Source organism: Bos mutus, chromosome 10, assembly GCF_027580195.1.
Source record: "Bos mutus isolate GX-2022 chromosome 10, NWIPB_WYAK_1.1, whole genome shotgun sequence".
NCBI lineage: Eukaryota > Metazoa > Chordata > Mammalia > Artiodactyla > Bovidae > Bos > Bos mutus.
The window spans coordinates 23,459,314-23,486,527 of NC_091626.1; the positions used below are offsets into that span (position 1 = coordinate 23,459,314).

Consider the following 27,214-nt stretch of genomic DNA (forward strand, 5'->3'; position numbering starts at 1 on the left):
AAATAGTCATATAGGATGTAGAGTAAATATATGATATTGAAGATATAGGCGTGAATTATGTTGTGCAACTAAGAAAATATCACCTATTATCACATTTAAAGCAAAGCGATCTATACTCTTAAGGGTTTTTTAATGTATCGTGAAATCTTTCAGCAGAATGGAAAGAAATCCATGTATTTCCTTGATGAAGATGTTTATGGAGATTACAAAGAAGTATCTCCTGAAATGCAAACTATCTGCTTTCCGATGTTACCTCCTGTCATCATGGACTGGAATGCAGCTGGAAAGAAAAAAAAAAAACGAAGTTATCTGACAACATAATGTCACCATCATACATGTTTGTCAATAGACCAGGCACATATATGATTAATGTGAATAATTTCTTTGATGATTTTAAGTACTGAAGGAAACTTTCATGAAAAGAAACCGCTAGTAAAACTGCTACCAAAGTTACAGGACAAATCAACCCAATTAACATCTTAAAAATGTGTTTTTTACCCAAACTATAAATGTTTAATTGGTGTCTACATCCATGTTCAATGTTACAGAGTCTGAAGACTACAGCAAAATAAGTATGAGGATAAATGTCAGAAAAAACAATTGTAATAGCTTAAAAAATATTAGAAATCTAATCATAAAGTTTTACTAAGTAAGTGAAATGAACATCTATCATGTGAGTGAATTTTATATTTCAGTTTGGTAAACACATTAACCAAATACATTAGATCTTCTTCTTAAAAAGGAAAAATTAACAGTTTGATTTAATTCTCTTCATTTAAAATAAAAGATTGTTGAAATCTGTATGTTAGCCAAAAAAAAGAAGTCCAAATACTGAAAATCTGCTTAATGTAATCTTATGATTGATGACTTAGAACCATTCAATCTGAGAAAGTTACCTAGAGGCTAGATAACTTTCACAATTCTTAAAATTTTTAATAATTATTTACAAAAACAAAGAAATATTTTATAATTTGAAATGAGAAAAAAATAGCTCTTAAATACCACTAAGTTGAACTTTCATAGAGTTTAAGATATTTAAGGTTTCACAGGAAAGAAATGTGATTCAAAAGAGAAAAAAACAACTGAAAAGAATTAAAAGAAAAAAGACAGTATTTGTGCTGAACAGATGTGTATAGTAAATGAATCTACATTCATCTTACCTCCCATGTTTTCCAATCCATTTATCATAGTCTCTTTGATCTATAAATCGAAATAGGTATATTTTATATTGTTCAGACTTCAGTGTTTCTACTTAATGGTTTACATTTTTGCAAAAGGCAGCAATATTATTTAGCACTTTCTGTCTAAAAATAGATATTTTTCATTTTATATAGCTAGATCAGAAAAGTTTCCTATCAATTGATTTTTTAAAATATTAATACAATCCTATTTTCCCACTGTCTAATCTTCAGTTATATGTCATATGCTGTATGCCCTCTTTTCAAAAAACAAACTATATAAGCACACATACACATACACCTTTGCCTATCATTTGCATGTTTCAAGAACATCCTAGGTCAGGGGTCTCTGGACCTCAGATTGATAATTGCTGATTTTCAACCACAAGAAGGGCAGGTTGTAGGGTGGTGGAGAGGTACTAAGAAATGCTTAAAAGATTTTTGAGAAAGAACAACTTCTAACACATAGTAATATTCCATAAATATTTGCTAATGAATATTACAATTTAGAAAAGACAAAAACCTATAATCTAAGAAAAGTAAAGTTTAATAAAATTTAAATAAAGGGAATGATGAGAAGGTTTCTCAATCAGGAGCATTATACTCCTCTGGGAGGTAAAGTTAATTTATGATATTCAGTATACTTTTATTTTACATAAATATTTATTATGAAACTAATATTAAACTCAAATAATACAAAAGCATATCAAGTAGCAGGAAGAATGATATTGATCAAGAATAGAAGCAAGTTCTACCTTTAGCTTTCCTTCTTTAAACCACTGACTCAGTTGGAGAATACCAAACTCAAATTTATCCTTATAATTTAACACCAGAAATCTTTCTCTGTAGTGGGGAAGAAAATGATAATGATCAGAGACTAGGGAGGGAAAAAGCTCATATCAAATCATTCCTGAATTCAAAAATGTGTTAATTACATAGAGTCTGGTCAAATACAGCTTTAGGTGCAATTACAAGCATACGTATCGTGCTGCTGCTGCTAAGTTGCTTCAGTCGTGTCCGACTCTGTGCGACCCCATAGACAGCCTCCCACCAGGCTCCCCCATCCCTGGGATTCTCCAGGCAAGAACACTGGAGTGGGTCAAGCATACATATAGTGGAGTTCTATTGTTTTGTCTGCTCAGGATCGACAGTCTCATGTAGTATTAACACTGTGGTTTTACTTTGTAGGTTGCATCTTTCCCTACCCTCATGCGATGAAAGCCAGGCCAGTCTGAGCCAATACTTATCAGCTTTGGGACTTGATAAAACTGCAAGAAGAGAACTGTTCTCTTTTTGCTTGGATTGCTAACCTGGTGAAATGCAAGAGCAAAGATTACAGTCATCCTGTTGCTACTGCAAGAGGAGAGTCCGCAGGGAGCCACACCAACCCAGAAAAAAGCACAGCCCAGGGTGAAGAAAAACTGAGTCTGGACACCACTATGCAAACCTTTTACCCAGCCAAATCTAAGCCAGTACTAATATTGAACTTCTCAATACATGAACCAATAAATGTCTTTTGCACTTAAGCCAATATGAGTTGAATTTCTAACATTCACAAAAAAAAGATGGACTGAACAGGTGCATTTTTCAAAAAGTTTTCTGCCAGGGAGCTAGTTAACCAAAACCTAAATACTGAACCACCTTAAAATGTACATTTTCAAATTTTATATAATAGGAAACAATTATATATGAAGAACAATATATTTCCTATACATCTGTGATCTTTATTTTTTTACAGTCTAAAAGCAAAATACATCATTTTATTAATTTTTTGTATATTCTTTTTTTATTTTTATTTATTTTTTTACTTTACAATATTTGTATTGGTTCTGCCACACATCAGCATGAATCCGCCACGGGCGTATGTGTGTTCCCCATCCTGAACCCATCTGTGATCTTTAAACCTATTGAATCTGGTAATATAGGGAAAGTGTAGAACATACCTTGTGATGTTTCTTTCTTTCTGGATTGCTTCTATAGCAGGGGGTAGTGGAGGAGGATAAGGCACATCTTTGTTGTACTGAGAAATTTGACCACATAGGATGATGTGGCTGTTCTGATTCATCTGTTCAGAGAAAATTGATGATTATACCTTAAGATATATACCTTCCCTGTATTTAATGATCTTATGGCTGCCTCAATGAAAGCCTCCTTGATTCTAGTATTTAATCTTTTTTCTTAGTTTCCATATCAGGGATTGAACCTATGCCCTCGGCAGTGAAAGTGCACAGTCCTAACAACACTGTGGATTAGGACTAAATACTATAAGGAATTCCCTATAGTATTTAATCCCTTAATGCCAATTAATTGATTTTGCTCTAAAGACTCACCCAGTATATGTATCAAAGAGTTTTAATTAGCTAGCAAATAAATCTACCCCAAAGGTTTTTCCAGTAGTCACGTATGGATGTGAGAGTTGGACTATAAAGAAAGCCGAGTGCCAAAGAGTTGATGCTTTTGAACTGTGGTGTTGGAGAAGACTCTTGAGAGTCCCTTGGACTGCAAAGAGATCCAACCAGTCCATCCTAAAGGAAATCAGTCCTGAATATTCATTTGAAGGACTGATGCTGAAGCTGAAACTCCAATACTTTGGCAACCTGATGCGAAGAGCTGACTCATTTGAAAAGACCCTGATGCTGGGAAAGATTGAAGGCAGGAGGAGAAGGGGATGACAGAGGATGAGATGGTTGGATGGCATCACCGACTCAATGGACATGAGTCTGAGTAAACTCTGGGAGTTGGCGATGGACAGGGAGGCCTGGTATGCTGCAGTCCATGGGGTCGCAGAGTCAGACACAACTGAGCGACTGAACTGAACTGAAAGGAATATAGAGGTAAAAAATAAGATTTTGGTAATCTGTAAAAGAATTTCATTAGTTGTCATTGTCATCATTGTTGCTACTTCATTATTGGTAGAGTATTTCTTTGGGTTTAAATAATTTAACCTCAGTTGAAAATAATTTTACATATAGTAAAGGACAATGTAGTGTCAATAGCTAATGTTGATAAATTATAAAGCTGTTGATTAAAATATTCAAATACCTGTAAACTATAAAAATCCTTTCCCAACCCAAAGTCAGAGGGCGATGGCTGAGAGCTGATGGTTAGAAATGAGTTAAAGCTTAGAACTTCACTTGTATAATACAACTGTAATTTTTCACAAAAATAAAGGTGAAAATATAACATTGCTAGAACTAAAACTAATGCTCATAGTGCAAATCTGCAAACAAATGGAAACAGCTTCATCAAGCTCTTCTGTATCACTTAATTAGAGTACTGACCATCATGTTGTTTTTCACCATAAACCCTACAAGTTTATAAAGTTTTTTTTTTCTCACTATCAGTTAAAAAGATATCACATCAAATAAAATATAGCATTCAAATTTATAACCAAATCAGAAAACAACCTGACTTATCACTGTATCACTGATGTCACCGCCAACATTGTCGAAGTAAACATCCACTCCAGCTGGGCATAATTTATGGAGTTGTTCTGCAACATTCCCCTCTTTATAATTAATTGCAGCATCGAAGCCCAATTCTGAGGTCAAAAAGAGGCACTTCTCAGGTGTTCCACAAATTCCCACGACTCTCGAACAGCCCAGCAAACGGCCAATCTAGGGGAGAAATTTTTGAAAATTAAACAACTTTCTCTTGTCACAATTTACGTGGAAAAATGTGAAAATATGAAAGATAATACAAGTACCTATATGAAAATATTCATCACAATTTAGGCTTTTGTAAGTCTTTTCAAGAAAGGTAATTTGAAACCAAAAGAACTGAGAACAGATATAACAGCATTTTTAAAAACATTAAGAGTGAATAAAATTAGACTTAGTTTGAAGGTTAAAAATCTCACAATTTAAAGATGAGCTCATAAAAGGAACACTCAAACCAAAAACATCTCTATCTTGCAATTCAATATTTTTTGGGCCTGTGAGGAACTAAAATCACTATTAAGATAAAATGTTTGTTTCTGTGGTTTCACACTTTGAAGGCTACTATTCATAAAATAATGTACTTTATAAAACTGTATCATAATGTTTATATCTCTGTTGCTGTTGTTTAGTAGTTAAGTCATGTCTGACTCTTTTGCAATCCCATGGACTGTAACTCGCCAGGCTCCTCTGCCCATGAGATTTCCTAGGCAAGAATACTGGAGTGGGTTGCCACTTCCTTCTCCAAGGGATCTTCCCAACCCATGGATTGAACCCATGTCTCTGCGTCTCCTGCACTGCAGGCAGATACTTTACCACTGAGTCACTTGGGAATATATTAACCTACCTCTAGAACCCAACAAGTGCTTTCTTATTTGAAGATATTTTTTAAATATAAATTTATTTTTTCAATTCATGGAATTCCAGACACGTACTCTGTGATTTTTTTCTCCTTCATACAGATTAGAGCAATGCTCCAGCATTTACCATGTCATTTTTGGTTAAAAGAGAATAAAATATAAAAAATCTACAACATTTTTCGCATTGTTAGGAAGAGAGTCTAAGCATGCAATAATATCATTTCTACCAAATATATGTAAAATAACATTACAAATTTGTTCAACTGTATATTTTAAACTATATACACAGATCCAGAGATTCAGTTATGACCAGTTTTTTAGAAAATCAGATAATTCTCCAAAAGCTTACCTGCCCAGCCAAGGATCCACAAGCACCAGCAGCCCCACTAACAACCATTGTCTGATTAGATCCAGCAGTTATATGACCTTTTTCCTGTACCCCAATCAAGGAAGTCAAACCAGGCATCCCTATAGCTCCAAGAAAATATGAAAGGTGTCCATCCACAAGTTGTGGGTCTACCTAAAATAAAATATATACCTTTAAAAAAATAATATTAGGAATTTCTGTCTTAAGTCAACAAAGTAGAGACAACCTATGACTTCATGAATATGAACTCCCCAAATTCATATGTTAAAGACCTAACTCTTTCAGTGTGACTTTATTTGGAGATAGGGTCTTTAAGGAGATAATTAAGGTTAAAATGAGGGCATCAGGGAGGGGGCCTTAATCTGATAGGATTAAGGGCCTTAGAAGACAAAGGGCCACCAGAGATCTGTTTCTCCGAAGTTCACAGAAGAAAGGCTGGATGCTGTGTGAGGATACAGGGAGAACAGGGCCATCTGAAAGCCAGGAAGAGAGCCTCCAACAGAAATCAAATTTTCCAGCACCTTGACCTCAGACCTCTAGCCTCCAGAACTGTAAGAAAATAAATTTCTGCTGTAATAATAAATTTCATTCCATTGTATTTTGTAACAATAGTTCAAGCGGTTTAAGCGGACTATAAACAACCCAACATAAACAGTAAACCATTTTTCAGTCTTTCTTGCCAGTGTCTCAAATATATCAAAAGAGAAGAAACACTTTACAGGAAAACACTACACAAAATTAGAAGGTTTAAAAATCTCTGAGCAATTTCAGAGTAAACACTTATCTATATAAAAGTCAGCTCAAACTCTTTAACAGTTCTCGTTACTGATACTTCAAATGTTTCATGAAAATATAAGGAAGGTGTGATACAATTTCTTCTCGTTTAATTACAGAGTAAAATGAGGTCTCTCAGCTTTTCAGCATTTTACACTTATATGTTTAACAGGCCCAATCAATAGTTAATTGTACATCTCTTACATTTTCTGTCTGTTTTCTTATCTGTAACATTAAGGGAAAATGAAAAAAAAAATTATATAGAAACTCTCTACCATAAAAGTTTTATAATAATTTTAGAGATTAAAAATGTAACAAACCACCAAAAGTAATCAAGATTCACCACCTTGATTTGCAATTAAACTGCCACAAAGAAAAAAATGGCAGTCTGTAATCAGTTTTAAATGGCTATCAGTCAAGTCTGATGTGTAGATAAAGGTAATGGAGATATTAAAGTCTACAATACACAGAAAGGTCTACAGTACAACATACAGAAATATGGTGGTTTGGTGGTTTAGTTGCTAAGTTGTGTCCGACTCTTGTGACACCATGGACTGGAGCTTGCCAGGCTCCTCTGTCCAAGGGATTTTCCAGGCAAGAATACTGAAGTGGGTTGCCATTTCCTTCTCCAGACATAGAAATATATCCTGTAGGTAGCAGTTATCTATTAGTAAGGCCAGTAAAAAAAAAACATCGTGAGATAAGTTGTGTTTAGTAAACATCATTTTTCTATCCTTTCTGAATTCCTCTTCCTCATTTGTAATACCTACTCCTCAAACATTTTTAAGCTCTCCCCAACTGCTCAATTTCCCATTATATCATTATGACAGGGAAAGCTAGAAACGCTGAATGTTTCTTTTTCACTTCCTACTAGAAATTTCTAGTTAAACATTGTTTATTAGTACCATTGATAAAATGATTGTGTAATGTCTCCCATATCACTTGTATCTTAACACCCACCTTTAACTAACTGTAAGAATTTGTAATCATAAAAAATACTAAAATTGTATAAAGCTTTTTACAAAGCCTTAATCACATTTATTATAACTAAATTTAATTTAAATCAATTCTAATTTAATTAAATTTAATTTAATTCTCACATTCACTGGTGAGATAGCTATTGTTTTCATTTTGCACATGAGGAAACTGAGGTTAGAGACATACTGTAACTTCCTTGATGACAATTATTAGGCTGAATTACATGAAGCTGCCAGTTTTTGTAGGTCAAAGCAGACAAATACTGGTAATTTCACATGACTCAACCAAACAGTAGAAACCGAACTCAAGATTTCTGCCACAAGATAGAATTTCAAGCACAAACCAAATGGATTTCTTGAATCAAGTGGTAATTGCTTGTTGTTATTGTTCAGTCACGTAGATGTGTCCAACTCTGCAACCTCATGGACTGCAGCATGACAGGCTTTCCTGTCCTTCACTATCTCTGGAGTTTGCTCAGACTCACATCCATTGTGTCAATGATGCCACGCAACCATCTCATCCTCTGTCGGCCCCTTCTCCTTCTGCCCTCAATCTTTCCCAGCATGAGGGTATTTTCCAATGAGTCAGCTCTTTGCATCAAGTGGACCAAGTATTGGAGCTTTCTTAGGAAACCTTTCAAGCATTTAACTATAAAGGGCATTCTGGTTCTTAGTATAAAGCATTTTTTGATGCTTATAGCTCAGGTTTTATTTTACACATGTAAAATTTGAGAATTAAATATGGAAAACAACATCATTCATTGGCAATCTAAGAACTGCCATATATAGTTATAGCCAACAGTGGAAGAGGAATAAAGGCTTTTCACATTCTGGAAGCTATCTAAAAAGAAAACATATGCTTTTATTTTTCCCCTGACAGCAAACAAAACTGAACATCAAATGCACAAAGGAATAACAAGAGAGAAAAATCAGATCCTTTATATTGTACATCACCTTTTCAAGGATATTTCCATCCAGAATAACCTTGGTTTGCCAGGGCCAATAGAAGGAAGTCACAAAATCACCTTTCATAAAATTTGTGTGTTTGCTTTCTTCTATAATCCCAACACCTCCACCATCAACCACCTGAGACAGCTGCCAAGGTGTTATATAGTCACTGCCAGTGTCTTCATTCATTCTACAACGCTGAAAAAAGAAACATAGATTGGGATACTTCTGTCTGATAATACTGAACCAGTTTACTTATTCACCCAGTGATTAAAAGGAAGTATATAATTCAGTAATATTAAGTACAGTGTTAGCCAAACAAAACTCATCTTAAACTCATCAAACATCAAACATCAAAACTCATTTCTCTTTTCCTTTTAGTTATTTTTTATCCTGAAAAAAACAAGAAATGAAATTCAAAAAGAATTTAATGAACCTCAAACCTATTATATAGAATGAAATAAATAAGAAAGACAAATATCATATATTAATGCATATATATATATATATATGGAATCTAGAAAGATGGTACTGATGATCCTATTTAGGGGACAGCAAAGGAGACACAGATGTAAAGAACAGACTTACAGTCACAGTGCGGGAGGGAGAGGGTGGGATGACTTAAGAGAGTAGTATTGAAACATATATATTATGATATGTAAAACAGATAGCTAATGGGAATTTTCTGTAAGATGTAGGGAACCCAAAGCCAGTGCTATGTGATAACCTGGAGGGATGGGATGAGGAGGGAGGTGGGAAGGAGGTTTAAGAAGGAGGGGACATAAGTATACCTATGGCTGATTCATGTTGATGTATGGCAGAAGTCATCACAATATTGCAAAGTAATTATCTTCCAATTAAAAATAAAATAAAAATTTAAAAATAAAGTAAAAAAAATTTAAGGAGGAGCTTCAGAAGATGGCGGAGGAGTAGGACAGAGAGAACACTTTCTCCCCACAAATTCATCAAAAGAGCATTTAAACGTCGAGTAAAATTCCACAAAACAACTTCTGAATGCCGCAGAGGACATCAGGCACCCAGAAAAGCAATCCAACTCTTGAAAGGAGGTAGGGAAAAAATATAAAGACAAAAAAAGAGACAAAGAGGGAGGGACGGAGCTCCGTCCCGGGAAGGGAGTCTTAAAAAAGAGAGAAGTTTCCAAACACCAGGAAACCTTCTCACTGCCGAATCTGTGCCGAGCTTTGGAAGCACAGAGGCAACATAACAGGAAGAAAAAAATAAATAAACAATTAAAACTCGAAGATTGCGAGTCCTACGGTAACTCCCCAGTGGAGAAGCAGCGCAGACGCCTGCAGGCGCCATTAACAAGCGGAGGCTGGGCAGGGAGGCGCAGCGCGGGCTGCATCGCTTAGAGTAAGAATCTGGCCTGAATACCTGAGCACTATCTGAGCGAAATAATTTGGGCTAACAAACCAGACTGTGGGATATCTACTACGCGAAAAGCCAGCCCCAACCTAAGACCGCCAGGCGCGCACGGAACAAAGAATTGAACAGAGATAGCCGGCTGCAGACCTTCCCCCTCCGGTGATAGGCAGCCAGATTTTCGCAGCCCCAGAGAGACATTATCTATAAAACTGTAAGCAGGCTTCTTTGCTAACTAAAACTTCTTGGGGTCTGGACGGTTAACATCTGCCTAAGAAGGTGCTGTTTTGCCCAGATAACCGAGTGGCGGGAGGCGATAAGTCGCAGCATTGGCGCCGCCAAACACCTCATCACTTGAGCTGCTCGGACCTGGGAAGAGCACAATACTCAGGCCCAACTGAGTCTGCGCCTCTGAGGACTATCCCGAGTGCCTGAACCTGAGCGGCTTGGACCTGGGAGGTACATGCAACCCAGGGCCAGCCTCGGATTGTTCCCGGCGGAACAACCTAGAGCCCGAGCAGTGTGGGCAGGGAGGCTACGCGCGCAGTGAGGGGGGCAGACCCAGTGTGGCTGAGGCAAGACGCCAGTGTTATTTGCTTGCAGCATCCCCCTCCCTCCCTCCCCACAGCGACTGAACAAAGAGAAGAAATACAGTTCCACCCATCAGAACACTGACACAAGCTTCCCTAACCAGGAAACCTTGACAAGCCACCTGTACAAACCCACACACAGTGAGGAATAGCCACAATAAAGAGAACTCCACAAACTGCCAGAATACAGAAAGGACACCCCATACTCAGCAATTTAAACAAGATGAAGAGACAGAGGAATAGCCAGCAGATAAAGGAACAGGATAAATGCCCACCAAACCAAACAAAAGAGGAAGAGATAGGGAATCTACCTGATAAAGAATTCCGAATAATGATAGTGAAATTGATCCAAAATCTAGAAATTAAAATGGAATCACAGATAAATAGCTTGGAGACAAGGATTGAGAAGATGCAAGAAAGGTTTAACAAGGACCTAGAAGAAATAAAAAAGAGTCAATATACAATGAATAATGCAATAAATGAAATTAAAAACACTCTGGAGGCAACAAATAGTAGAATAACAGAGGCAGAAGATAGGATTAGTGAATTAGAAGATAGAATGGTAGAAATAAATGAATCAGAGAGAATAAAAGAAAAACGAATTAAAAGAAATGAGGACAATCTCAGAGACCTCCAGGACAATATTAAACGCTAGGAATCATAGGGGTTCCAGAAGAAGAAGACAAAAAGAAAGACCATGAGAAAATACTTGAGGAGATAATAGTTGAAAACTTCCCTAAACTGGGAAGGAAATAATCACCCAAGTCCAAGAAACCCAGAGAATCCCAAACAGGATAAACCTAAGTAAAAACACCCCAAGACACATATTACTCAAATTAACAAAGATCAAACACAAAGAACAAATATTAAAAGCAGCAAGGGAAAAAACAACAAATAACACACAAGGAATTCCCATAAGGATAACAGCTGATCTTTCAATAGAAACTCTTCAAGCCAGGAGGGAATGGCAAGACATACTTAAAATGATGAAAGAAAATAAACTACAGCCCAGATTATTGTACCCAGCAAGGATTTCATTCAAGTATGAAGGAGAAATCAAAAGCTTCTCAGATAAGCAAAAGCTGAGAGAATTCTGCACCACCAAACCAGCTCTACAACAAATACTAAAGGATATTCTCTAGACAGGAAACACAAAAATGGTGTATAAATTCAAACCCAAACAATAAAGTAAATGGCAACGGATCATACTTATCAGTAATTACCTTAAACGTAAATGGGTTGAATGCCCCAACCAAAAGACAAAGACTGGCTGAATGGATACAAAAACAAGACCCTACATATGTTGTCTACAGGAGACCCACCTCAAAACAGGGGACACATACAGACTGAAAGTGAAGGGCTGGAAAAAAAGATTTTCCATGCAAATAGGGACCAAAAGAAAGCAGGAGTAGCAATACTCATATCAGATAAAATAGACTTTAAAACAAAGGCTGTGAAAAGAGACAAAGAAGGTCACTACATAATGATCAAAGGATCAATCCAAGAAGAAGATATAACAATTATAAATATATATGCACCCAACACGGAGCAAGCAGTATGTAAGACAAATGCTAACAAGTATGAAAGGAGAAATTAACAATAACACAATAATAGTGGGAGACTTTAATACCCCACTCACACCTATGGATAGATCAACTAAACAGAAAATTAATAAGGAAACACAAACTTTAAACGATACAATAGACCAGTTAGACCTAATTGATATCTATAGGACATTTCATCCCAAAACAATGAATTTTACCTTTTCTCAAGCGCAGACATGGAACCTTCTCCAGGATAGATCACATCCTGGGCCATAAAGCTAGCCTTGGTAAATTCAAAAAATAGAAATCATTCCAAGCATCTTTTCTGACCACAATGCAGTAAGATTAGATCTCAATTACAGGAGAAAAACTATTAAAAATTCCAACATATGGAGGCTGAACAACACGCTGCTGAATAACCAACAAATCACAGAAGAAATCAAAAAGAAATCAAAATTTGCATAGAAACGAATGAAAATGAAAACACAACAACCCAAAACCTGTGGGACACAGTAAAAGCAGTCCTAAGGGGAAAGTTCATAGCAATACAGGCACACCTCAAGAAACAAGAAAAAAGTCAAATAAATAACCTAACTCTACACCTCAAACAACTAGAAAAGGAAGAAATGAAGAACCCCAGGTTAGTAGAAGGAAAGAAATCTTAAAAATTAGAGCAGAAATAAATGCAAAAGAAACAAAAGAGACCATAGCAAAAATCAACAAAGCCAAAAAGCTGGTTCTTTGAAAGGATAAATAAAATTGACAAACCATTAGCCAGACTCATCAAGAAACAAAGGAGAAAAATCAAATCAATAAAATTAGAAATGACAGTGGAGAGATCACAACAGACAATATAGAAATACAAAGGATCATAAGAGACTATTATCAACAATTATATGCCAATAAAATGGACAACGAGGAAGAAATGGACAAATTCTTAGAAAAGTACAACTTTCCAAAACTCGACCAGGAAGAAATAGAAAACCTTAACAGACCCATCACAAGCATGGAAATTGAAACTGTAATCAAAAATCTTCCAGCAAACAAAAGCCCAGGTCCAGACGGCTTCACAGCTGAATTCTACCAAAAATTTAGAGAAGAGCTAACACCTATCCTGCTCAAACTCTTCCAGAAAATTGCAGAGGAAGGTAAACTTCCAAACTCATTCTATGAGGCCACCATCACCCTAATACCAAAACCTGACAAAGATGCCACAAAAAAGAAAACTATAGGCCAATATCACTGATGAACATAGATGCAAAAATCCTAAACAAAATTCTAGCAATCAGAATCCAACAACACATTAAAAGATCATACACCATGACCAAGTGGGCTTTATCCCAGGGATGCAAGGATTCTTCAATATCCATAAATCAATCAATGTAATACACCACATTAACAAATTGAAAAACAAAACATATGATTATCTCAATAGATGCAGAGAAAGCCTTTGACAAAATTCAACACCCATTTATGATAAAACTCTCCAGAAAGCAGGAATAGAAGGAACATACCTCAACATAATAAAAGCTATATATGACAAACCCACAGCAAACATTATCCTCAATGGTGAAAAATTGAAAGCATTTCCTCTAAAGTCAGGAACAAAACAAGGGTGCCCACTTTCACCATTACTATTCAACATAGTTTTGGAAGTTTTGGCTACAGCAATCAGAGCAGAAAAAGAAATAAAAGGAATCCAAATTGGAAAAGAAGAAGTAAAACTCTCACTATTTGCAGATGACATGATCCTCTACATAGAAAACCCTAAAGACTCCACCAGAAAATTACTAGAACTAATCAATGATTATAGTAAAGTTGCAGGATATAAAATCAACACACAGAAATCCCTTGCATTCCTATACACTAATAATGAGAAAACAGAAAGAGAAATTAAGGAAACAATTCCATTCACCATTGCAACGAAGAGAATAAAATATTTAGGAATATATCTACCTAAAGAAACTAAAGACCTATATATAGAAAACTATAAAACACTGGTGAAAGAAATCAAAGAGGACACTAATAGATGGAGAAATATACCATGTTCATGGATTGGAAGAATCAATATAGTGAAAATGAGTATACTACCCAAAGCAATTTATAGATTCAATGCAATCCCTATCAAGCTACCAACAGTATTCTTCACAGAGCTAGAACAAATAATTTCACAATTTGTATGGAAATACAAAAAACCTCGAATAGCCAAAGCGATCTTGAGAAAGAAAAATGGAACTGGAGGAATCAACCTACCTGACTTCAGGCTCTACTACAAAGCCACAGTTATCAAGACAGTATGGTACTGGCACAAAGACAGAAATATAGATCAATGGAACAAAATAGAAAGCCCAGAGATAAATCCACGCACATATGGACACCTTATCTTTGACAAAGGAGGCAAGAATATACAGTGGATTAAAGACAATCTCTTTAACAAGTGGTGCTGGGAAATCTGGTCAACCACTTGTAAAAGAATGAAACTAGAACACTTTCTAACACCATATACAAAAATAAACTCAAAATGGATTAAAGATCTCAACATAAGACCAGAAACTATAAAACTCCTAGAGGAGAACATAGGCAAAACACTCTCTGACATACATCACAGCAGGATCCTCTATGACCCACCTCCCAGAATATTGGAAATAAAAGCAAAATAAACAAATGGGACCTAATTAAACTTAAAAGCTTCTGCACATCAAAGGAAACTATTAGCAAGGTGAAAAAGACAGCCTTCAGAATGGGAGAAAATAATAGCAAATGAAGCAACCGACAAACAACTAATCTCAAAAATATACAAGCAACTCCTACAGCTCAACTCCAGAAAAATAAATGACCCAATCAAAAAATGGGCCAAAGATCTAAATAGACATTTCTCCAAAGAAGACATACAGATGGCTAACAAACACTTGAAAGATGTTCAACATCACTCTTTATCAGAGAAATGCAAATCAAAACCACTATGAGGTACCATTTCACACCAGTCAGAATGGCTGCGATCCAAAAGTCTACAAATAATAAATGCTGGAGAGGGTGTGGAGAAAAGGGAACCCTCTTACACTGTTGGTGGGAATGCAAATTAGTACAGCCACTATGGAGAACAGTGTGAGATTCCTTAAAAACTGGAAATAGAACTGCCTTATGATCCAGCAATCCCACTGCTGGGCATACACACTGAGGAAACCAGAAGGGAAAGAGACACGTGTACCCCAATGTTTATCGCAGCACTGTTTATAATAGCCAGGACATGGAAGCAACCTAGATGTCCATCAGCAGATGAATGGATAAGAAAGCTGTGGTACATATACACAATGGAGTATTACTCAGCCATTAAAAAGAATACATTTGAATCAGTTCTAATGAGGTGGATGAAACTGGAGACTATTATACAGAGTGAAGTAAGCCAGAAGGAAAACATAAATACAGTATACTAACGCATGTATATGGAATTTAGAAAGATGGTAACGATAACCCTGTGTACGAGACTGCAAAAGAGACACTGATGTATAGAACAGTCTTATGGACTCTGTGGGAGAGGGTGGGAAGATTTGGGAGAATGTCATTGAAACATGTGAAATGTCATGTATGAAACGAGATGCCAGTCCAGGTTCAGTGCACGATGCTGGATGCTTGGGGCTGGTGCGCTGGGAAGGCCCAGGGGATGGTATGGGGAGGTTGGGAGGAGGAGGGTTCAGGATGGGGAGCATGTGATTTTTTTAAATAAAATTTTGAAAAAAAAAAATAAAATAAAATAAAATGAAGTGCTGCAAAAAAAAAAAAAAAAGAATTTAAGGAGCTTTCCTGGTGGCTCACTGGTAAAGAATCTGCCTGCCAATGTAAGAGACAAGGGTTCGATCCTTGGTCCGAGAAGATTCCACATGCCATGGAGCAACTACGCCTGTGTACCACAATTATTGAGCCTGTGCTCTAGCGCCCAGGAACAGCAACTATTGAGCCCACTTACCACAGCTGCTGAAGCCTTCAGCACCCTAGAGTCCGTGCTCCACTACAAGAGCGGCCACCGCAATGAGAAGCCTGTGTACTCCAGCAAACAGTAGACCAACACCCTGCCGCCCCACACAACTCCACTCTAACCCTGCAACCAGAGAAAGCCTTTGGGCAGCAACAATGAGCCAGCACAGCCAAAAATGAATAAATAAATGATTTTTTAAAGTATTTGAGAGGATATGTGTAGCTTCTATGCAAATTCTATGCCCTTTAAAAAAAAAGAATTTACATTCTAAAATTAGATTGTGGTAAACAGACAACTTTGTGAGTGAATTAAAAACTATTGAAGTATACAGGACATGTGGATTGTGTGTGTGTTAGTCGCTCAGTCATGTCCAACTGTTTGCAGCCCCATGGACTACATCCTGACAGGTTCCTCTGTCCATGGGAATTCTGGCAAGAATACTGGAGTGGGTTGCCTTTGCCTCCTCAAGGGGATCTTCCTGACCCAGGGATCGAACCCATGTCTTTTATGTCTCCTGCATTGGCAGGCAGGTTCTTTACCACTAGTGCCACCTGGGAAGCCCCTCTTAAATATTTAAAGAAATTTATGTCCTATATGCTAGCATAATACAAGATTCTGTGTCAATGGGTTGTAGCAAATTAGGTACACTGACATGTTGCTGATAATATTATAAAACATCCATTTTTAATAGAAAACAGACTTGCAACATATAGACCATAATACTACTCATTTCTTCAGTTGAGCAATACTGCTTCCACAATGGAAATAACCCAAAAGAGAAATGAAACAATTTTTATACAGCTGTTCATCAAACTTCAGACCAAGTACTACATCATTCCCCCTAACTTCAGATGGATGTTCTCTTTATTCAAAGACAAAGTGTCACCACAGTACCACACCCTTCCATAGAACTAGGGCTAAAGACTTCTCTGGGAGGCAATTAAGGCTTTCTTCCTCTCTGTGGCTCGTTCTTTCCTCTCTTACGGAGGCCAAGATGTACAAGTCTACAGTGTGGTCCAGGGGATGGAAGAGATGGAAGTCTGCTCCATCAAGGGGCCCTACATGGTCTGGTTCAGTTCACCAGGGTAAATGACCACATGGCATATTGATGCCAAAGCTCCTGTGGGAATATACTATACTTCTGCTTGTGTGCCCCTCCCATATATCCTTTCAATTTTTTTTAAGATTTAAAAAGAAATGATTTATTTATTTTTGGCTGTGCTGGGTCTTCATTGCTGCACGGGTGCTTCCTCCAGTTGCAGAGAGTGGGGGCTACTCTTCAGTTGCGTTGTGTGGGCTTCTCACTGCGGTGGCTTCTCCTGTGGGCTCTAGCACATGTGGGCTCAGTAGCTGTGGCGCACGGGCTTTAGTTACCCCATGTGGAATCTTCCCAGACCAGGAATGAAACCCATGTCCCCTGCACTGGTGGCAGACTCTCAACCACTAGACTACCAGGAAAGTCCCTATATATTCTTCAAAGCAAGTATAACAGCCATTGGATACTGGCCACACCAAGTCCTGATTCTTAAGGCTAATCGAAAAAGTGGGAAGGAGTATAGGTAAGTGAATGATGTCAATAAGATAAAATGTCATACAACCAGCAAAATAATATTTGGACTAATTTCTCATATGAAGATATGAATATAAAATCACAAATATGAAATCAAAATAGTATATACATATTAAATATAACCATGTAAAATATAATATGCACATAGTGATTAAAATCAGTCATAAATTTGGAATGATACAAAATTACAATCATTTAATGCTCAGCAGATTCCTTTTTTCCCTTTAAAGATGCCTGTGTCCTTTTTTTTTAAAGAATGCTTTTTAAAAAATATTTATTTGGCTGCACCAGGCCTTAGTAGTGGCATGTGGGATCTAGTCCCCTGACCAGGGACTGAACCCAGGCTCCCTGCAGGAAGCCTCAGAGTCTTAGCCACTGGACCCCCAGGGAAGTCCCACTTATGCTTTTTTAAGAACAGTGTCTAGTGAAAGCAACCAAAGTCATTTTCTTCCTTCTTTTAATTCATATTTAATAAGCACTTATGCTAGTCACTGGAGATACAGGGATAAATAAGACCTCTGTTTTAATAAGTTCTTATTAGGGAAGACAAACATCTGATAACTAAATAATTATTAATTAAAACTGGGATACATGCTGAAGGTCAAGGTATTTTTGAGAAAATCTAATAGAGAGGAATAGTCTGAGGGTTAAGGGTGATTTGCCAAAGTAAATCTCTTTTAAAGCATAAAGCAGGCTTCTAGGGAATAAGAGGGGTTGGTCAGGGAAAGGGAAAGGAAGTTTTTAGATATGGAGGCTTGTTTTAATTTGTACCCAGAATTTTTTTTTTTTTATTATTATTGATCTACTTGTATCTGTGTTGGGTCTTCCTTGCTGCATGCTGGCTTTTTCCAGCTGTGGTGGCTTCTCTTACTGCAAAGTTCAAGCTCTAGAGCATGGGCTCGGTAGTTGCAGCACCTGGACTTAGTTGCCCTGAGGCATGTGGGATCTTCCTGGACCAGGGATCAAACCTGTGTCCCTGCACTGGCAGGAGCAGAGCCACCAGGGAAGTTCCCAGAATGTTGTTTTAATCAGTTATTATAATATGACAGACATAGATACAATTGCCTTGAAAGAAGAATTTATTATAATACCGTAGAGAAAAGGCATATCATATCACACAGGGCCACATGGGAAAGTACCAGAGTTTGGAGGCAAAAGTGGGGAGAGGACAGCATGGCCCACTCTTTATTGAGGCTTCCAGGAAAAGGAGTGGTAAGGTAGGGTAGGCAAGCTTGGGTACATTAGAGTTGGACAGACTGAATAATTTCAGTGGGCTCTGGCTCATGGATGTGTTCCTAGTTGTCTGGCACCTAGCCCTTGGGTGATTTAGGGCGGGGTAGAAATATTGATGTGGTATGTGAGAGTTAGAGGAAGGAAGTGGCTGGAAATATGGGTTTTAAGTTGATTGATTTACATATGAAAGGTATGTCCCACGAAAATTGTTTATTATCTCTAAAAATCAGCTAGCACTGGGAGGGGCAGTCTCTCCAGGATTAGCAAGGCCCCTAAGATGTCAAAGCATCATAAAATACAGAAAATGATTTTATGACAAATTATAAAATACAGAAAGACATGATTAATGCAAGGCCTAAGCCAAAAGGCGTACTGGTGTGTTACACAAGAATCAAGTCCAGCAAGGCGAGGGTCAAAGGGTATGGGAGAGGCTGGACAGCCAAACAGGGGCCAGAGTCTTAGACCATGTCCAGAAAGTTAATCTTTCAGTTCAGTGCAGTTCAGTTGCTCAGTCGTGTCCAACTCCTTGCGACCCCATGAATTGCAGCACGCCAGGCCTTCCTGTCCATCACCAACTCCTGGAGTTCACTCAAACTCATGTCCATCAAGTCAGTGATGTCATCCAGCCATCTCATCCTCTATCGTCCCCTTCTCCTCCTGCCTCCAATCCCTCCCAGCATCAGAGTCTTTTCCAATGAGTCAACTCTTCACATGAAGTGGCCAAAGTATTGGAGTTTCAGCTTTAGCATCAGTCCTTCCAATGAACACCCAGGACTGATCTCCTTTAAAATGCAAGGTTGGATCTCCTTGCAGTCCAAGGGACTCTCAAGACTCTTCTCCAACACCACAGTTCAAAAGCATCAATTCTTCGGCGCTCAGCCTGCTTCACAGTCCAACTCTCACATCCATACATGAGCACTGAAAAAACCATAGCCTTGACTAGACAGACCTTTGTTGGCAAAGTAATATCTCTGCTTTTCAATATGCTATCTAAGTTGGTCATAACTTTCCTTCCAAGGAGTAAGCGTCTTTTAATTTCATGGCTGCAGTCACCATCTGCAGTGATTTTGGAGCCCCAAAAAATAAAGTCTGACACTGTTTCCCCATCTATTTCCCATGAAGTGATGGGACCGGATGCCATGATCTTAGTTTTCTGAATGTTGAGCTTTAAGCCAACTTTTTCACTCTCCTCTTTCACTTTCATCAAGAGGCTTTTGAGTTCCTCTTCACTTTCTGCCATAAGGGTGGTGTCATCTGCATATCTGAGGTTATTGATATTTCTCCCGGCAATCTTGATTCCAGCTTGTGCTTCTTCCAGCCCAGCGTTTCTCATGATGTACTCTGCATAGAAGTTAAATAAGCAGGGTGACAATATACAGCCTTGAAGTACTCCTTTTCCTATTTGGAGCCAGTCTGTTGTTCCATGTCCAGTTCTAACTGTTGCTTCCTGACCTGCATACAGGTTTCTCAAGAGGCAGGTCAGGTGGTCTGGTATTCCCATCTCTTTCAGAATTTTCCACAGTTTATTGTGATCCACACAGTCAAAGGCTTTGGCATAGTCAATAAAGCAGAAATAGATGTTTTTCTGGAACTCTCTTGCTTGTTCGATGATCCAGTGGATGTTGGCAATTTGATCTCTGGTTCCTCTGTCTTTTCTATTCTTTTTTGTCTTTTTTTTTTTCTTTTTTTGTTTTGTTTTTTTTTATCCTCTGTCTTTTCTAAAACCAGCTTGAACATCTGGAAGTTCACGGTTCACATATTGCTGAAGCCTGGCTTGGAGAATTTTGAGCATTACTTTACTAGCGGGTAAGATGAGTGCAATTGTGCGGTAGTTTGAGCATTCTTTGGCATTGCCTTTCTTTGGGATTGGAATGAAAACTGACCTTTTCCAGTCCTGTGGCCACTGCTGAGTTTTCCAAATTTGCTGGCATATTGAGTGCAGCACTTTCACAGCATCATCTTTCAGGATTTGAAATAGCTCGAGGATGCAAAAAGCCTCAACAAAACAGTAGTAAAATAAATCTAGCAACATATCAAAGGAAAGGAACTACACAGCAGGACCAAGTGGGATTTTTTCCCCCCAAGAATGCAGGATTGGTTTAACATCTGAAAGTCAATTAATATAATAAACCATATCAATGGATTAAAAGACAAAAACCATACAATCATTTCAATGGAAGCAGAAAAAGCATATGACAAAATCCAAATCCCCCTTTTGGGTGAGGAGTTAATGGGGATTTTATTGTTTAATGGGCACAGAGTTTCTGTTTAAGATGATGAGAAAGTCCTGGAAACAGAAAGTGCCAATGGCTGTACAATACTGTAATGCCCTTAAATATATACTTAATAATAGTTAGAATAGCATCCTTTATATTTACATGCATGTTACCACAATAAAAATTATCCAATGCCCCTTGATGATAAAAACAATCAAAAAACCAGGAATAGAAAGAAATCTCCTCAGCCTAGATAAAGGGCATCTAGAAAAATTCCACAGCTAACAACAAGCTTACTGGTGAAAGACTGAGTGCTTCCCCCTTAAGATCAGGATCAAGCAAGGATGTCCATTCTTGCCACTTATAACACTGTATTAGAGGTTCTAAGTCAGGGTAATAGACAAGAAAATGAAACAAAAAGGATCCACTAGGAAAGCAAGAAGTAAAACTATCCATGTTTATGAAGCCTAAGTTCATGTGCCTGATGGCTTCTCAGCTGTAGACCTAGGCAACACATAATTTCTTTTCAATAAACCTCCTTTATCTGGAAGTAGCATCAGTGAGTTTGTTCCTTTCAAAAGAGACCTACTAGAATAAAGAGCTTGTACAGAGTCTGAGAGGATTTCCCATCTTAATTTACTATCTCAAGTTTTACTTAGTACTAGGAAGTGATCTGGACTTCTGAAAGACACTGACCAATCATATGCACTACTATTATGAAAACATTCCTTCCGTAACATTCCTTAATAACACCAGGGAATAAACACAAAGGTAATTTGTAATTTACAGGTATCAAGATATATTGCTCAAATATTTATTAATCATGAGGATTATATAATAAAATTTAGATGTGGGACCTCCCTGGTGGTCCAGTGACTAAGACTCTGCAGTCCCAATCTGGGGAACTTGGGTTTGATCCCTGGTCAGGGAATTAGATACTGCATGCTGCAGCTAAGATCCAGCTCAGTCAAAATAAATAAATAAATATTTTAAAAATAGAAATAATAAATAAGTTTTAAAAATAGAATAAAATTCAGATGCAACATGAAAAAATATGGATATAAAATTATTTTCACAAGGCCACAAAACCCTGATTCTTACCATGTAAGGATCCACGGAAAGATAAAGAGTTCTGACTTGTACTTGTCCTTCATTGACACAATCTGGTAAGTTTACTTCTTCTACTCGGAAATTTTCTGCCACTGGATGACCATTTTTTCCTAAAATATTAGACAAAAATATAAAATCAAAAAGGCACTTTCCCATAGAATTATTTATTATTCTTTACATGGTCACTCTAGGACTTACAGCACTCCCTAAATACATATGTGAATAAATCTATTGCTTTGAAATTTCTCTATAGCTCAGCATAAATTCTTCAAATAGTTTCAACTGCTCTTGGCTTTCTCCAAGAATTTCCTTTGGCATGTTGCTGTCAATGTCAAAATCTTTTTTAAGTGATAACAGGTAAATCACCTCATCTGTTACAAAATTAAAAAAGGATTTCAAAAAGCAAAAAAGCACAGCCAGCTTTTTTTTAAATAGGAAAATTAAAATTTACCAGGTAGCAGAAACACCACATCAGCCAAAGTAAACTGGTAAACTATCCTTTTTCATTTTAAGACGAAAACAGAAACTTAAATGACTATTATCAAAACTTCCTATTCATTTTTTCAAATTTATTTATAATTGAAGGATAATTGCTTTATAGTATTGTTTTGGTTTCTATCAAACATCAACATGAAAAACTTCCTGTTCATTGAATCATCAAATTTCTAAAGCGAAAACGGAATGCAGACATTTTAATCGAATTGCTCTCTTTCTAAAACTGAGAAAAGGTAGTGTCTTCCCCAGGCCACACACTAGGTACACACCAAAACCAAGGGAGCGTAGGCCCAAATCTCTCAGGTTACTTCCACACTTAAGCTTGGTGTGGTTCAGGTTAGATGTCGGGTAGCTGACTTATGATGCAATAGGTCAGTGCTTTTCACATAAAACAGAAAAGCATATCTTAACAATCAATATTACACGTTATAAACAAAAAACAAAAGCCAAATATATTTGTAATACTATCTTCTAAATATTGTAATAACTTTAAAATATTATTTCTTATTTCTTCAACAAGTGGCCTTGATAATTATTTAAAAAATGATAATATTGTTTAAAGAATTTCCTCTAAGATCTCAACTAGTGTTAGTATCTTCCTTCCTTCATTTACCACATTGACATTATATTATTACTTTTTGTTACTCCATTTGCATTAATAATTATTAAAGACCACAGCTGTTCAGACAAATACAGACAAATACATACCAGGTCTGGAATTCAATACCACTCTTTGTACAATCATCACCTTGTTTGCACAGTGGTCTCACAAGACTTCTTTATAAAATAACTCCTATAAACAGAAATGTTTTAAATCACAAGAAAGTAATGATATATTCAACAATTTAAAAGCTAAAACAAAAGTGCACTTGTGTTTCTGAATGAGGAAAGGAAAAATCATATTTAGGATCCCAAAAAGATTATAGTTTCCTGTCAGGGTTTGCCTCCTCAAGCAAGTATGTGAAAAAGACTAAATCTAATTAGAATATGTAGCTAACAGGGACAAATTTACTGAAGATTGTGTGGAACAAAATGTTTTGGCCTCATAATTCAAGCATACTCATCTTCATGTCTTCATGACTAAGGCTCCTACTGTGGCTTAATTAAAAGAAAACAATATGATATATTCCTCTGGAGTTAGCCAGATAATCTACTGCTTAACTGAGATGTAACCACATTTTCAAAAACTCTTTATCAACATGGAAATTTCTTAATAGTTTTGCTGATTATAAAAGTAACCTATCAAAAGCATTTTAAAATCCTCACCTTCTAGGAAGTTATGTAACACAGGATGGCTAAGTAAACGAAAAAAGATCAATTTATTCTGGGTTTACAATTTGAACTAATGAAAGAAGTAGAATGAAGTTCCAGTGCTGGCACTCTCTGACTTGGACCTTCGTCCTTTATCCATCACTAAACATGAACAGACTGTTAATGTTACTCTGTGTGCCGAGGACTGTTATGCTATGAAATATACATATATACATGCACATACATATTCATATAGTATTTAATATATTTAATCTAACAATTCTATTAGATGTTTTTATTATTATCCCCAATTTATAGATGAGGGAAATAAGTCTTAAAGGGTTTAAGCACTTTTCTAAGGTGGTGCTGTATGCACTCTGTCTCATCACAGCAGGAACTCTATAATGTCTTATAGGGCTAAATATATTTTTAAAAGAAAATCTTCTGTTGACTCACCTTGTGTATAAATTTCACAAGGGGTTAAAAAACAAAGTTTTCCAAACTGACACTGGATCCAAAGAAAACTGACCGTAAGTGGTGTTTAACAGCACCGTGATAGCTAAATTTTCAACCAAAGGAGTCTTTTCAAATGAGGTTTCATATTTGTCACCTTTTTCTCTAATTACTTTCAATGCATGCTTTATCTCTTCAAATGATGCACATGGTAGACTTGTCCAAATATTGCTTATCAGCATGAAAAGTAAACTACTAGTCTTTCCCTCTGTGATTGATGGGGTCGCAAAGAATCAGACAAGACTGAGTGACTGACCTGAACTGAACTGAGTCTTTCCTTCTGTATTAAATTAGAAAGTTTTTAAGTGCCAAACACTACAATTAACTAATGTAGGGTAATCGTGCAGTATCTCTCAAAAGCACAACAAACAACACATTTAAAACATAAAGATATTTAGTTCCAAAATTAAAATCTAAAATATGATACACCAGCTCTAGATCTGAAAGGAAGGGTGGTGGTGGTGTTAAATTCACCCCGAATGGGAAGAGAAAAACGGAAGTCCTTATTGACTGACATCAAGCAAACCATATTCGCCAGGTATGACATTAAGTAGGTTCTTAATTGGTGGTATGCAATATTCCCTGGTGGTTCAGGCCATAAAGAATCCACCTGCAATGCAAGAGACCTGGGTTCAATCCTGGGGTTGGGAAGATCCCCTGGAGAAGGGTATGGCAACCCACTCCAGTATTCTTGACTGAGGAATCTCCATGGACAGAGGAGCCTGGCGGGCTACAGTCCACGGGGTCACAAAGAGTCGGACACGACTGAGCGACTAAGCACAGCACAGCACAATATTCCAAAATAATATAAGATCAATTATCAACAGAAAAATTCTAGCACCCCTAAAAAAGAGAGTGTTATCTGAATGTCTACCTTCCAGCCTAATATACGGGGAAGGACACTGAACTAGGAAGAGCAGACTACATGTTCTGCTTCTAATCACTTGGGATTTGGGGAAAGTTCCTTCTCTCAGCCTGTTTCCTGAATGTTCTTAAGTGCCAGGACTAAGGACTTAATAGCCATTGGCTCCTTTAACCCACCACCCAACAACCCTCTGAGGACAGTACTGTTACAGTTCCCATTTTATAGAGGAGCAAAAGGAGGCACAGAGGTTGAATAACTTACCCACGATCACACAACTGATAACGAAGACACTGCATGTGCTAAGTCGCTTCAGTCCTGTCCCACTGTTTGCAACCCTATGGACTGTAGCCGGTCAGACTCCTCTGTCCAAGGGATTCTCCAGGCAAGAATACTGGAGTGGGCTGCCATACCCTCCTCCATGTATTTTATTTTATTTTATTTTTCCCTCCATGTATTTTAAGAGGAGAGATCCAGGGATCCAGGGATTCCCGACCCAGGGATCAAACTGGAGTCTCTTATGCCTCGTGCATTGGCAGGCGGGTACTTTACCACCAGCGCCACCCGGGAAACCCAACGAAGACACTAGTGTGTTAGTCTCTCAGTCCTGTCCAACTCTTTGCAACCCCATAGACTGAAACATAACACACACCACTGCCATAACAGGAGCCTCCTAACACCTTAAAAAAAAAAAAAAAAGGTTCTCCATCATGATCTTGCTCAATTATTGGGCTTCCCTGGTGGCTCAGATGGTAAAGCGTCTGCCTGCAATGCGGGAGGAAATGGCAATCCACTCCAGTACTCTTGCCTGGAAAATTCCATGGATGGAGGAGCCAAATGACTATTGCCCAGGGCTTTATTACCAAATGTGTAAATCTCCGGGATTTCCTCCACCTTTTGAGATGGCGGCTCTCCTCTCCTTTGATATTTCTGGTTTCCTTCTTCCTTTCCCCAAGTCTAGTATGTAGGGATTCCTGATTGGATCTTTGTTTTCTCACCTTCCTCGAGGGCTCCCACCACCAACCACTTCCTGGTATGCAAATTACTAAAAAAAAATCTTCAGCCCAGAATTTCAAACTGATTTCCCAGAATGTTAGCACCACAAAGACAAGGGACTCATGCCTGTTTAGTTCAATGATTTATGTTCTCCCTCTTTGCCTGGCACATAGTAGGTGCCCATTAGTGTTAGTCACTCAATTGTATCCCGACTCTTTGCGACCCCATGGACTGTAGCCCGCCAGGTTCTCTGTCCAAGGGGGTTGTCCAGGCAAGAATACTGGAGTGGGTTGCCATTTCCTTCTCCAGAGGCTCTTTCCAACCCAGGGATCAAACCCAGGTCTCCTCCATTGCGGGCGCTTTCTTTACTGACTGAGCCACCAGGGAAGCCCAGGTGTCCATTAAATATCTGCTAAATGAAGGTCCCAAAGGCACCTTAGACACGACTCTGGCCAAACTTGAGGTGGCTTTTGTTGTTCAGTCGCTCAGTCGTGTCCGACTCTACGACCCCATGGACTGCAGCACGCCAGTTGCTTACTACCAACAATTCTTTTTTAAAAGAAAGAAGAAAAAAAAAAGCTCTGCTTCTCCTCAAGCATTCCCTATCCCAGTGACCTAGGCAATGATGCCAGCGTCTCGGCAGCCCCGGGAAGGAGCCGGGAGGTCCTCCCGGTCAGGAAGGGGCCCGCCCCTGTTCCTTGATCCTCCTCGCCCGGAAGGCCCGACCCAGACGCGGGAACCCCACCCTTAACCACCCCGGCCTGCGGCCCCAAGCGCCTCACTCACCGCTGACGAGCTCGGGAGGAAGTCTCGCGCGCTTTGCGGAAATCTGCAAGGGGCTAGCCGGGCGACCTCTGCCCTCCGGCCGCAGTACGCAGGCGCACGAGTAGACCTCGGCTCTTCACCTCTATCCCTGCCCAGGGGCGGGATTTTGGAA

General features: G+C 38.0%; 1 protein-coding gene across 3 annotated transcripts; it reads right to left on the bottom strand.

Moving 5' to 3' along the window:
• Positions 1-113: 113 nt before the first annotated feature.
• Positions 114-27,214, bottom strand: PTGR2 (prostaglandin reductase 2). Of its 3 annotated transcripts, none has more exons than XM_005893813.3 (10): positions 27,064-27,213; positions 23,364-23,448; positions 22,152-22,270; positions 8,548-8,739; positions 5,825-5,995; positions 4,586-4,795; positions 3,122-3,243; positions 1,934-2,021; positions 1,161-1,200; positions 114-280 (listed from the first exon to the last, which is right to left on the bottom strand). In XM_005893813.3, exons 2-10 carry the CDS (start codon positions 23,398-23,400, stop codon positions 204-206), a joined length of 1,056 nt encoding a protein of 351 aa, XP_005893875.1. In that variant the 5' UTR covers positions 23,401-23,448; positions 27,064-27,213; the 3' UTR covers positions 114-203. The 3 variants fall into 3 exon arrangements, with proteins under 3 accessions (XP_005893875.1, XP_070233646.1, XP_070233647.1); XM_070377545.1 differs by lacking the exon at positions 27,064-27,213 and adding an exon at positions 26,713-26,950; XM_070377546.1 differs by lacking the exon at positions 1,934-2,021 and having other exon boundaries at positions 27,064-27,214.

Coding starts and splice junctions, on each gene's coding strand:
- PTGR2 (XM_005893813.3), bottom strand. CDS start 23,400: ATGATTGTACAAAGAGTGGTATTGAATTCCAGACCTG. Junction 4,796..5,824: donor GTGGATCCTTGGCTGGGCAG/GTAAGCTTTTGG, acceptor TTTCTCCCCTAG/ATTGGCCGTTTGCTGGGCTG. Junction 3,244..4,585: donor GTGATACAGTGATAAGTCAG/GTTGTTTTCTGA, acceptor TTCTCTGAACAG/ATGAATCAGAACAGCCACAT.